The sequence below is a fragment of the Phyllostomus hastatus genome, unplaced genomic scaffold (assembly GCF_019186645.2).
Source record: "Phyllostomus hastatus isolate PE091 unplaced genomic scaffold, TTU_PhHast_1.1 phas_contig_244, whole genome shotgun sequence".
NCBI lineage: Eukaryota > Metazoa > Chordata > Mammalia > Chiroptera > Phyllostomidae > Phyllostomus > Phyllostomus hastatus.
Window position 1 is genome coordinate 3278685 of NW_025333796.1, and position 13675 is coordinate 3292359.

The 13675-nt window shown below is 62.5% G+C and overlaps 1 protein-coding gene across 2 annotated transcripts in view; it reads right to left on the reverse strand.

Moving 5' to 3' along the window:
* Nucleotides 1-13675, reverse strand: part of PTPRN2 (protein tyrosine phosphatase receptor type N2) — a 374930-nt gene that overhangs the window by 159840 nt on the left and 201415 nt on the right. For both annotated transcript variants that reach the window (XM_045837782.1, XM_045837783.1), the window contains exon 11: nucleotides 10375-10454. In XM_045837782.1, coding sequence (XP_045693738.1) covers nucleotides 10375-10454 — 80 coding nt within the window. The remainder of the gene's footprint in view (nucleotides 1-10374; nucleotides 10455-13675) is intronic.

Consider the following 13675-nt stretch of genomic DNA (forward strand, 5'->3'; position numbering starts at 1 on the left):
AGAGGAGGGGACATGGGAGGGGCAGGCTTAAATGCAAAGGGAAGTTCGAGATGTCTTCACTCAGCTCCTGCTGCCCAGGGCGGGAGGGTCCCTGAAGCTGGCTGCCCCCATGAAGGTCAATGGGACGATTCCCAATAAACACCTCCCCCCCCACCAGATTAGCAGACAAAATGGTTCCCATGGCAACGGCCGGACAAGAGAGTGGCTTGCGTTTGGCATTAATTTAGGCTATTTTCCCCAGTCTCCTTGGAGCCCGTTCTGTGAAACACAAGTGCTTGCAGGCTCCTTATCGAAGGCGTCCTTTGAAATCCCATCCAGTGTGTGTTGACGCTGAGCCAATTAGCGGGGAGAGAATTGGGTGGATCTCGGGGAAGCTGGCGAGACTGTGTTTACCAATTAGTTTTTTTTATGATGCAAATGCGGCGCAGCTTGCAGCAGGAATGAAAGCTAGCTGCCTGAATATGAAACTGTTAATTGCATTTTCGGAGCCACCGCTACAAGGTGAAACTAATCACACAGACGATAACGGAGCCTCACCGCCGACGGGGCCCTGCTGCGTCCTGTCACCGGTGCGTGTGGAAGCGGCCCCCACGCGTCTGCGCGGGAAGGGCGGACGCGGCGTTCGGCACGACCCTCCAGTGGTGAAGGAGGGAAAGTGTGTCTTTCTGGGAGCCAGTATAAAGATTAATTTTCACTTAAACCAGATTAGTGATGTTAACAAACACTCTGGCAAAGGGGAGGGTGGTGCTTCTTGAAATACTTTTTTTTTTTTTTTTTGCTTTAAGGTGATAGAAAGGTGCGTTCCCAGACAAATGTGAGCTCATTCTGACAAGGGCAGTGCACAGGCTGAATGGGCTCGTTAGAGAAGAAAGGGTCGCGATAATTAGCCACAGTTGATTTCCCCGACTAGAAACATCAAACAAAGCGGTGTCCTAGAACGAGGGAGCTGAGAGGCTGAGTGGTGTGGACGGGCCGGGCAGCCGGGCTGGGGGTGGGGGAGGACCACCCGGGCGTGGGCAGGGCCGTGGTGCAGGGCACAAAGGGCTCCCGGCCTTGGTCTCGTGGCCGCGCGGGAGGAAACAGGCTCTGCCAGCACTCCCCAGCCGTGGAGCCGCGGGCTGGGCCCGCAGAGCAGCTCTGACGGGGGTGCAGCCGCTTCGGGGAAGGTCTGGTTTTAACGTCCCCCATGGGCACTTACGTTCCTTTCCTCATCTCTGTATTAACGGCCCCAAATCTGCTTACATTTGTGTTAAAATACATGGACAATGACTGAGGACCAAGCCGGCAGCCGCAGAAAGAGCAGGGTGACAATAGGGGACCCTGTGCCCTGGGCAGGCAGCTGGTCCTGCAGAAGCCCCTCAGGGGTCCGGGGAAACCGTGCGGGGACGTCCCCGGGCTCCTTCCTGACAAACCCGTCACCCCCCGGCATTTCAGGTTGGGGGGCTGACGACGCTGGTCACTCAGCTGAAAAGACGTGGGGCCACAGCTGCGGCGCGGGCCCTGGAATGGACACGTGTCTGGTGGCTTCTACGTGGTAGGTTCGCAGCGCCACTCGAGCTGCCGGTGCCCTCATACCTGTTCCCGTCCATTCTCACGGCCCCCCAGGCTTATCGAGGTGGAACTGGCAAATAACACTGCAGTTCACCCAGAGCCAGTCCACCCGAAGCATGGCGAGTGACTGCTGGACACGTGCAGACTGTGACGGGAGTTCCCACGTCACACTGACAAGCACCCGGTTCCCCGGGAGAGCTGCCCCTCCTCCTGTTTCCTGGTGGGAGCAGTGGTGCTCCCGCTGAGCTGTCCCTGGTGCAGAGCACAGAGTCACCGACCCCCGTGCCCATGCTGTGCAGCAGTCCTCAGACGTGCAGACACGCCTCGCTTGTAGGGAGGGGCCCTGGGGACAGCTGTGAAGGCTGCCCGCCCCACCAGAGGGATGGGGGGCCTTTGTCCCCACTTCCTGGCACAGCCCTAGGGCCCTCGGACTTCCCGGCGTTGGGGCGGGGGGGATGAAACAGGCACCTCTGTCTGAGGGGATGACTCGTGGCCCCCAGAGAGTGAGCGATAGGGCGGGGTCCTCGGGGAAGGAGCCACACACAGCCTGCTCAGGACTTTCACGGGGCTTCTTTCCGGAAGTCCGCCTGTCTTCTGCCCTCTGGGTCGGTGAGATGGAATCACACCGTCACGCACAGCAGCGTGTGCCGCACGCAGAGCAACTGCGTGTTCTACTCTGCAGGCGGCGGTAGGTGCCGCAGCAGCACGCCTCGGTCCCCGGGCCGCGGCTGCCTGCTGATCCCGCGCCCTGCCCGGGTTTGCTCCGAGAACACGAGCAGCTAACGGCTGCTCTGGGGGTCGATGAGGCCTGAGAGACAGACCCGTCGACGCCGACGTGCCACACTTCACAGGTCTGTCCTGAGCTCTCCGCGCACTCCTGCAGCCACCGGTCCCTGCAGGGGACACGGGAGCCTGTGCGGATTTCAAGGAGGGGCGGTCCCACCTGAGGCAAAGCCGCAGCAATGCCTGGTGAGAGGCTCACTGAGAACTGGACGTTTGTGCCCGACGCCGCCCCTGGGGGTGGAGTGTCCCACGAACGAGTGTGAGGAGAGAGGCCTTCAAGCTGCCTCACGTTTGTTTTTAAAGTGGAGAAACAGAGCAGCGGTGCCTATGCAGGAACCGGGAGACTAATCCTTCCTCTGATTTAAGGAAAAATAAATGAAGGACAAGCAAAGAGGATCTTTTCCAGGAGCGGCATTCTCAGTGCACTTTCAAAAGGTGTTTTAATCCTCCGCGCATGTTGCTCTCCATTTGATGAACAAGAAACGAATCGGGAGAAAAGGCTGGGAGCCACCGAGCGCGGCCGAGGCGGGAGAACCGCCTGCGTCACGTAGGCGGCTGCTTCAGTGCGATATTTAAAGTGTGTTAATTATCGCCAGAGCCAAACTACAGACGGGAAGGCCGGCTTTGAAGCCGCAGCTCTGAACGTGCGGACGCCTTTGAAGTTCCTCTTCCCTTCGTCTCCCGTCCTGACGGGGGAGGTGCTGCAGCAGCCCTGCTTCCACCGTCCAGGGGCCCTTGGGTGTTGCCTCCCTGTGAGGAGCAGCAGGGCCGCCCCTCCCGGGGCTGCCTGGGCACGGCGGTGCCTTCAGAGCCCCAAGCCCATGTGGGAAGGGCTCCCGGGGTGGACGCCCCAGTTGGTGTGTTCCCTGGTGGCTTTTAGGGCAGGAGAGTCTGGTGTGATCCCTGCTGGCTCTGGGGGGACCCGGAGAGAGCCCAGGACCCGATGTGGTGGACAAGGTCGCAGTGGGTGCCCACACCACCGTTCACGGGCAAAGGGCTTCCCACTGGACACACCTGAACTCAGGCAGGAATCCGATTGAGTGTCACCTTGGACATGACATGTGACTGTCCTCAGCTCCCAAGGGGACACATGAGCAGACATAACTCACTTATTTATATGCATATAAAATATAGCTCTATGAATCATATTGTGACTTTTTAAAAAATCCTCACCCGAGGATGTGGTCATTGATTTGGGGGGTGGGAGGGGAAGAGAGAACATCAGTTGGTTGCCTCCCACATGTGCCCCCACAAGGGATCGAACCCATGACGTTTTGGGGCACAGGGCAACGCTCCAACCTACTGACCCACCCAGCCAGGGCCACTGTGTCTTTTAAACAAGGCCCTGTGAATGTCTGTGGTTTAAAAGTTTTACCAAAACAACCCTTTCCAAACTGTCACTGGGACATGCAGCAAGACACCTGCACCACGCACGCACAGGTAGGCCTGGCAGTCCTGCGGCCCTCAGTTTCCCTGGGGGGTGGGGCCTGCTGCCAGAGTGCCAGAACAACGCCATGTGCATGGTCAGGGTCCTCCAGGTGCCAGGGTCGCCTCCAGAGTAATGTCAGAAGCCACAGTTATTTCTAGAGGAAAACAGTGGAAAGGGAGGCTTGAAAAGTCTCAGTCCTGGGAGACACTGTGGAGGAACAGGGAATCATCGGGTGATGAGGTTCGTGTAGACATCCCGGGGGTGTTTGATAGAAGCCACATTAGTCCTGTGTGTGTGCATGCATGTGTGGGGCGTGAGAACACTCTCTCAGCACCTTTGAAGGACAGGACACGTTACTAACTACAGTCCCCGGGCTGGACGCTGGCCCCGAGAACACCTCCCCTGACGCTCTGAGCAGTGTCTCCCCGCCTCCCCAAGCCCCAGCCCCAGCCTGTGGCCACCGCCATTCTACCGTCTCTGTGAGTCGTTGTTCCCTAGTTTCCACACGGAAGTGAGGTCATACAGCATTTTCCTTTCTGGATCCGACTCATTTCACTTAGCACACGGCTCTCAAACTTCATCTGCGTTGTGGCAAATGGTAGGATTTCCTTCTTTTCACGGTTGAGTCGTCTTCCAGTGTGTGTGCATGCGTGTGCATTTGCACACACGCAGCTTCTTTATCTGCTGCAGACACTTAGGTTGTTCCACGTCTTGGCTATTACTAATGTTGCAATAAATATGGGGGTGCTGTATCTCCGAGACAGTGATTTCATTTCTTTTGAATAAGTACCCAGAAATGCTGGATCACATGGTATATCTATTCTTAGTTTTTAGGGAAATCAGCGTCAAAATGAAGATGTGCCCTGGCTGGTTTGGCTCAGTGGACTGAGCACCAGCTTGCTTGCAAACCGAAAGTTTACCGGTTCAATTCCCACCCAGGGAACGTGCCAGGGTTGCGGGCCAGGTCCCCAGGAGGGGGTGCATGAGAGGCAACCACACATGGATGTTTCTCTCGCTCTCTTTCTCCCTCCCTCCCCCCTCTAAAAATAAATAAAATCTTTAAGAAAAGCAAAACAACAGGAAGGCATATTAAAAGGTGTCATCAAAGACAGCGATATCCGGAAGCTGGACGCGTGGCCCTGTGAGCCTCAGGTGCGGACTCGGTGCAGGAAGGACGCGTCACCGAGAGGCTGTGCTCCAACCCTGAGTTTGCACTGCAGGCAGACTTCACACCCGGACAGACCGGGCGAGCGTTTCCCAGCGTTTGCCCAGGAGAGTCCGAGGAGGGACATGTGAGCACCAGGAGTCTGCTCTCACTCTGCGTGGTTGGTGCCCTCCCTGCGGCCTGTGGACGAGGGGCAGTTCTGGTTAATCAGGCGGTGGTCCGAGGGGAGCCACCACACAGCAAGGCGGAACACGCCAGCACCGTACAAGCCCCGGGAAACACACACACACACACACACACGGGACCGCTGGGGGTGGAGGGCGGCAACCCTGCAAACACACAAGTGAGATCAGAAAGACATGACGGACCCGCACGGCACCGAATGCTGAATCCAACACTCCCAGTCACGCCCGCTGCTGCTGACGTCTCGCCGCGCCGCCTTGCCACGGATTCTGCTGCGCGATCTCGCTCTCCTGGTGGACAGGGACCCGGCAGGCGCAGCCGGCACCTGACAGACGCTGCGGGGTCGGAGCCCCAGCTGTGCCGTGGGCCGTGGCGAGGGGCGCTGCTGTCGGCGTGTTGGGGAGAAAGAGTGGCTTCTGGAGGCTGTGCTGGCGCGGCATCGGGAAGCAGGTTTCAACGACTCACCTGCGAGTGCGTCTGTGTTGTGCCTTGAGAGGACAGTGGCCGGTTTCCTCGTCCATCCATTTCACATTTCCATTCAAAACAAAACACGTTCACGAGGGCTCTAGTATCCTTCAGCTTGGAAGCACTGGCCACTCCAGGGCAGAGACAGGAATGTGGGGGGTGTGGGGGGGCGCCGGGAGAGAGAGGGGAGGCGCCCCTGGTCTGAGTGAACCATGCAGGGTGTGAACGCCCTGGGCAGACAAGTCTTCATCCTCCCTGGCGATGTCGTCCCGTGTCCAGACCCACGTGGGCAACGGCATGGGGACGGGGACGTCAGTAGGACGTCCACTCCTGCTGCCCGACGTGCAAGGGAGGCTGAGTCTTCCAGCAGAAATGCCCATCAGCACAGCCGTGTCCCCACCCGACCCGGGCACCTGGGCAGCAGACACCGCCGAGGACAGGCCACCCACGTGGACCGACCCGCGTCCCAGCTCGAGCTGCGCCCAGGGAGGGAGAGCTGGCATTCACCCACCTGCCCGCAGACCTGGTGCCGAGTCCCCAGCGCCCTCGTCCAGGAGAGCAGCTGCCCGGAAGCAGGGCAGAGGTGGGGAGGGGCTCAGAGAGAAGCTGACGCTCTCTCACACAGACACTGGCCGAGAGGCGGAATCTGATGGTGGGTGGGGGGCACCCCTCGAGGATCGATTGGCAGGTAACTCCTCTGGGATCTAACCAGCAGCGGCAGTGTGAGGGAAAGGTCAGGGCCGCAGGGGAGCCCAGGGTTGCACCAGCTGCCAGTTCACCCAGCTCCGCAGCCGTGCAGCCCCCAAGGAAAGCTGGGCTCGCGCCTGCCGGGGACCAGGTGAGGGGGGGGAAGGGGGACTTCTGTTCCCTCATGTGGGAGGGACGGAGAGAGACGTCTGTCCCCTTTGTCTCTGCGGAAAAGCTGTTGGCGGGAGACTCCCCCTCGCACGGGGGCTGTCAGCCAGATGAGCGGAATCTCGGACCCAGGGGCGGTCCCTGGCCCCGACCTGGAGACGGTCTCAGAGGTCATGTCAGGCAGCAGAGTTAATGCAGGGCGACGTCTCCTGCAGGGCTCCCGGGGACGGGTGCTGAGGTTTCCCAGGCATTTCTCACCCTCGGTGGCCGCCGCCGGCGTGTTCACGGCTCACGGGCGTTGGACTTTCAGCAGAGAGCGGAAAACCCGCAGGTGAACGTGCGACCGTGACAGCGACGGAAAGGTGAGAAGCCTTAGTTTAAGTGCATTCCTCGAAAAGCAGGGCCTGGGGGTGACTGGAGGGAAACACTTAAAACAATGGAGCGACGCGGAGTCGGGTCGGCCGCCACCACCGGAGCCCCGCGGGCGCCTGCGGCCGCAGGTGCAGTTCGGCCGGGGGAGGGGAGGGCCCCTGAGGGCACAACCAGCGCTGGCGCTGGCAGCAGCACCGTGCTCCGAGCTCGGGCGGAGACGAGAAGTGGCCACCTCAACGAGGAAGCAGCTGCTGGCGGGTCCTTGTTTTCGCTGAAATGTCATCAAACCGCACACACCATCGCACCTGGTGACTGTTCGGACGCGGACGCCCAGCCCAGTTCATCCCCGTTGGACCGGATCAGCGGTCATCACCCCGTGCGCCGCCGGAACGTTTAATAGGTGTGACACCTGCCTGCTGATCGGTGGGGGCTGACCCTCTTCCCTCTGGTTGTGAGACTAAAAGCTGACAGCAGCCAGCATGACAGCAGCCATCGACGCGAATGCGTCAAAACTATGCTGCCGTTGTCAGGCTGGCAAAGCTGTGTTTCTTGGTGTGCCGCCGAGTGTTCGTCGTAGTCAGCCCGTGCACGGGCCGTGAGGTGAGAAGGTTGGAACTCGCAGACGGTGGGCGTCAACACTCGCCTCCCTGCAGACAGGTTTCCTCCCGCAGTTGGCAGCCTCGGCGACCACCGTGGGTCCTCGGTGGGGAGTGTGGTGGTGAAGTCGGCGAGACTTCGTGCCGCTTTACGCCGGAGGGAAGCACATCACCGCCTTTGCTGCAAACGGCCCTTTTGGGACCTGCCTTCTCGCGCTGGCGGCGGCAGTGAGATGAGGTGCCGGCAGCGTGCAAACTGCGTTTGGGGGTAACACGCACCAACTCGGGGTGGACTCCACTCAGCCAGGCCCTGCAGGGAGGACGCCCCTTCCAGAGCCACCTTCCGGGACCGCGCTCCTGCCTGCGGAGTGTCTCCCGGGTCTCAGCACCCGGGTCTCTCTGCCCTCAGGTCCCGTCCCGGCACCTCTGCACCCCAGCACCCCAGCACCCCAAGGTCAGGCTTGGTCCTCGTGCAGGAGGGAGCCCGGGGCGGGGCGGGCACCCCCGCACCTCCCACCCCAGCCGAGGAGCCTGAGGTCTCGCATTCGGTGCACACCGCGGTGGTCTGATCCGTTCACGGCCCACCTACACTCGCCCCACATGACAGGTTCCACCCGAGAGAAGGGAGTCTATCTGTTCGCCAGCCGGGCTGCGGGCGGAACTCCGGGGAGGGAGACGTCGCTGTGAGGCTGTGGGGCACACGGACTGGCGGGAGCCGGGCGCAGCTGTGACGGCCGACCACCTGCGGGCCCCGCGCCCCTGTCTTCCCTTCCTGGCCGGGCCCTGAGGCCGCCCCCCGGCGCACGATGACCGGCCCCGGCTGATGGGGGCGGGGAGCGGGAGCTGGAGGAGACCGAGCGAGGCGTCCGCAGGCACGGGTCACAGTCACCCAGAGTCACAAGGCGCTGAGTGCCGCCCCCCCACCCCCGACCCTGCTGCGCGTCCGGCCCCACCTCAGCTGCCCTGACCCAGCAGAGCGGACATCAGACAAGGCTGGGAACCTTCGTCACTCGGGGCGACCCGCTGTAGCCCGTCCCTGAAACGAGGACACAGGTGTCGCCTCCCAGTCAGGACGCTGTCCCGCCCTCAGCTGAAGGGAGCGCGGGGTGCAGCTCCCCAGCTGGGTTCAAAGGTCGCCCACTGGAGCCCATTGTGTTTTTTGTGGGCTCGCACGTGGTGTGGTCGCCTCTGAGAGGTGTGGTCCGACGACGCGGGACCAACAGGGTCACCCTGGAGTGAGCCGGGTGCGCCCTGCGTTTCCCCGTGGAGAGGCACGTGGGGCCGGACAGCCAGCCCCACCCTGAGTCAGCAGGCTCGTTTTCGAGAACAGGCTGCTGGGGCCTTCACCTCCCTGTGCCGCGGGGAGGTGTGGGCAGCCACGGAAAGGGGGCCCCCTGGCCCGCGGGGGCTGCTGACGGCAGCCCTCCCCACGGGCGGGGGTTTCCTGCCTTTGTGCCGGGGAGCGTGCGGGCCCCACCTGGGCCAGGTGACCGCTCGCTCGCTGATCTGATTGGCTCAGCACAGCTGCCACCTGCTTTGGGCGCTGATGAGTCCGGAGGGCCCACCCTAACCCTAACCCACGCCCCTCTGGGAGCGACCAGTGCAGCCCATGCCCAGGCCGCTGCCCTGGGCCTGCGCGAAGCCGCCACTGAGAACCCTCCTCCTGCTCTGCGGCTCCTCGCCTGCCGGTTGCCATGGGGACTGGTGTGTGCGGGAATCCCAGAAGACGGCCGACAGGCATCGCATCCCCTCAACTCAGACAGCCCCGTGGAGGAGGGGGGTGGGTGGCGGGACTCTGGTCCCCTGGCGTGGGGTCACCCTGGCTCCCAGGTGCCACCCCCCCCCGGCTCCTCCCTCACGCCATCTTGAAGCGATGTCTTTACAAGCACAAAGGGGCTAAGATCTCATGGTAAGGTGACAGGAGCAAGGAGAAATGCCATTTGAGCCCAGAGTTACGATGGCTGTGGAAACGACGACGTCCCTGGTGTCTCAGAAGGACTCATGCCCCACGTGTCTGCTAAGCAGAGGAGCAAAGGGCCCACACAGCCAGGGTGGCTGGTGAGAGTCCCCAAGAGGCCAGGGATGTCCCCATCGCTGGACATGGCTGTCGCCCGAGTTCCCCACGTGCCGTTCACCTCCCAGCACGAGCAGCTGTCGCAGCCACTGAAGGGGGACCAGCTGCGCCCCGGCCCCTGAGCTGGCCCGACGGGGCTGTGGTCATGGACGGCAGGGAGGAGCCGCTCTCAGCGAGGGCCAGACCCCCGAGCCGTCACAGGACTGTGCCGCTCACTGGACACACGACCGTCCCGCAGACCAGCGTTCCCGCGCCTTTAGCACACGAGCCCACCCTCAGCAAAGGGGGAGCTGGACGGGGGCTGGGGGGCCGGGCCACGGCCCTGCCCAGACAGCAGGTGCGTCGGGGCGGCACGTGCCCCTCCAGCGTGAGTCTGCAGGCGGCGCTGACACCTCTTCCCCTCCCGGCGCCTCACGGGCCCCCAGTGCGGTCTCCGTGTCCCCTGCACGCATCCCGCCGAGTGGTCCTGCCGCGGCAAACACCCTCCGCCTGCTGACCAGGCAGACAGGACCCGTGCCCCAGCTTCTTCCCGCCTCCACCTCTGGCGCCTGGATTCCCTCCTGCCGGCTCCTCACCACCGTCCACCACCCCCATCCGTGCCCCAGTGTCCCCGTTCCCCGCCGGTGACCCTCAGGTTTCCATCAGCGGAAACCGTTCCAGCAGCTCGCCCCCAGCCACCACCCATTTCTGAGCATCCAGAGACGAGCGCACATCACCACTGAGACGCAAACTCGGCCCCACGCCCCTCAGACTCTTCCGGGCTTTCCAGCGAGAACAGGAGAAATAACCGCAGCCTCCCCTCCAGATGCTTCCCCCACGCCCCCTCTGGGGTGTGTGCATGCATGCACATGCGTGTGCACATGTGTGCATGTGCATGTGTGTCATGTCAAATTAGCTTTACCTGCTGCCTTCGCCACATCCGCCGTCGTCACGTTCTGGACGTTGGGGCTCACCCTGAAGGTCACTGCCGGTCCCAGGACACTGGAAGAGATCATTCCAACGGGCGTCAGGGCAGCCTCTGCGGGAGCGCGGGGACTGCACAACACGGACCCCGACACGTGCACCCACCCCATGTGTGACCTCCGCCAGGTCTCTGTGTCCCACACGTGCACCCGGGGCCACCGCCCCCACTCGCGAGCGTGTTCTCGACACTGTGACTCTGTTTCCACGCTCCAGCCATTCCACCGAGAGGGGTGCCTGCGAAAGACTCAGCCCCAACAGCCCACCCCGACAAGCAGATATTCTGCAAAGGAAGAAAACTGTTATGGAAACAGGTTTTAGTAGCTGATCCCCAGGGGGGCAGAATGAATCAAACGCAGAAAGCAAAGAGACGGGCATTTAAAAAATCTTTTTGCCAGCACCTGTTTAAAAAACTCATCAAAGTTGTCAGGAAACATTCGCTAGAAAGACAACTGGTGGGGAATTGGCAGACAGCAATTATTCAAAATCCGAAGCTTGTAAGCACTGCGTTGAACCTGGTGTGGAAAACACACCACGTTTTAACAGTTTGCCTCGTCTGAAGGCCGCGTGCCCTTCAGGAGCAGGTGCTGCACGCGCGGCACCCTCCAGGCTGAGCGGACTTTGGGGTCGGCTCTGCAGGCAGAGGAGCCCGTGCACAGACGGGGACAGTCTTCCCAGTGCGACCTCCTCGGACGTCCGTGTGGGAACGTCCCTCAAGGATGCGTGACTCGGGAAGGAACCCGCTTCAGGGGGCAGAAGGCCGCCGAGGAGGCAGGGGCTCCAGATTCCTCCGAAGCGCCTGCTCCCCAGCGACGCGCCTTGGACTCGGCCCGAGCCGGTCTGGCGAGCCGAGGCCCCACCCCAGCCAGCACTGTCTTGCCAAAATGTAGAGAGAAGCCCCCTTACTTTGTCCCTTGAAACATCAGCTGGAACACTGAGAAGGAACCGCACGAAAAAACGGAAAACAAAAACAATACCCGCGACGGGGTGGGGGGCGGTGCCACAGCACCTTCTAACCAGCCACGCTGTCTGCTGCTGCTCTCTGCCGATTTCATGTTTACGTGAGACCGTTTAAAGGGCACGAATGGTAAGAATGCTGCAAGGAAAAGTACCCAAGGGCGGGAGCCCACTGAGGGATGAGCCCACGCTCAGGAAGACGTGGCGTAGAAATTAGAACGGCCGTCTCAGGAAACGCCGACGCGCAGGGAGAACCTGCCACCGCCTGCCTGGCCTCATCTCCCGCCCGCGTCCCACTTTGAGGCTCAGGGTCCCGCGGATGGGCCCACAGCTGCTGGGGGCTCTGCCGCCTCCAACTCCGCTGCCCTCCCAGGCGCCTCTCGAGGTCTGGTGGGTTCAGACGCCACCCCACTCGTAACTCAGGGTCTCGGCCCCGTGTGCGGGTCCTCACGGCTCCCTGGCCGCCAGCCCACCATGCACGTCCGAGTCGGCCCCTGCCACGGTGTCGCAGCTCTGCACGGTGAGGACGGTCCAGCCTGTGGAGGTCCCCGCTGCCTTCTCGGTCCACAGTTGCCTCCTTCTGTGGAGACTCCTGGAAGGTGCCCTTGCCCTCATCCTCGGTCCTCGGTCCCCGCTGCGAAGGTTCCAGCCCCGCTCCCGCCCTGCTCTCCTGGCTGCGGAGCCCGGAGGCACCGTCCTCGGCTGGCTGCACCCCGGACCCTCCAGCAGCCCCACTCCCGCTGCCCACGGCCAGGCTGGTGTCCCCTCACCTCTGCAGGCCCTGTGCCTGGGCGCCCAGCCACACCTGGCCCTCCATCCCTCCCGGGAGCTCTCTGCCCAACTTCCCGGGCTCTGCGGGCAGCACCGTCTTCCCGCCAGGGCCTCACACGAGGTGGCAGTGAGCGCAGCGTCTCCCCAGCCCAGAAGGAGTCCCCTCTGTTGGGAGTGGCCCTTGTCACCGCTCGAAGGGCACTGATCAGTGGACAGAGACTGACTGCAGGATCGGGCTATCGGCTGCTCGTGGCCGTGCCCGGTCTGCGTGGGGCTGCTCCGGAGGCTTCACGAGGCGCGGGCAGCGGTGCGACGCTGGTCCCCACCGCCCGCCGGAGCAGGTCCCGCCGTGCCCCCGCTGCCTGAGTGCTCGGCGCGGCCCGGCATCCATCAGCCACACGGACGGCCGTGATTAGATTATAAAGTCATAACTGTGGCCGCCGTGCGTCTGCCGGCATAATTACATCAGCATGCTAATGCCGTTTTAATGGTCTCTAATGATGTAATAAGAAATAATGGAATTTGCTTGACAGCTACATAACCATTAACGAAGCACATTGAGCATAACTAGCACTTCCCTAACACACACACACGGTCCCGGGAAGGGCCGGCTTCTCGGCCTCCCCCGCGGCGCCCCGGGCACGCAGTGCCCCTCCCCCGGCCGCTCCGTCCGTCCGCAGAGCTGCCGTCGGCACTGGGTCCTGGGCTCCCACAGGTGCGGACCCTGGGCGTGTGGCTCAGGAGTGCCAACACTAACACCACACACGTGCACGCACACGTATGCATACACGTATGTGTGTGTTCACATGGACAACAATGGAAGACCCTGGGGTGCAGTACAGACATTAACTGGCCAGGACGGGGGTGCTTCAGGGAAGCCTTTCGCACCAGAGCACCCGAATCCAGCTCCAAGCATGAGCGGGATGGCAGGAGGGCCGGGACACCCCTCCGACTGGACCCCACCAGCCAGGATGCTCCCAGCCCTCCCCTGAGCCCCCGGCTTCCTGAAGGCCACGCACCCCAGCCCCGAGCCAGGGTGCAGCAGCAGCCCGGGGACCGAGCAGGGAGTGTCCCCCTCGGATGGGGCAGCTACGCCCTGCCACCACCCTGCGGCCCAGCATCCCTGTCGTCCCCCAGGCCCAGATGGCCAGCCGGGAGAAGGGCCTGCTGCCAGCCCAGGGCCCCAGGACTCCTCTCCGTGACCCCACCGGCGCCTGCTCTCACGGTGGAGAAGGAGCCAGCTGGCGGGTCCCTGCAGGGTGCGGCCCAGTCCTGCCCTAGCCCGCCAGCGTCCCTGTGTCCATCCTGCTCTGCCTCCCAGGCAAGAGCCTCTCCACCACACACCCGCAGCAGCCACCTCACACCAGGTCCCTGTCCCCACCTCGCCTGGATCTTGCAAACCCTCCTCTCCCTGCTGCCGTCCTGGCTGAGCCGCAGCCCAGGCTGCTGCTCCTCCTCCGGGTCTGAACCAGTCCCTCTCCTGGGCCCCGCTGAGCGTGCACAGTCTGCCATCT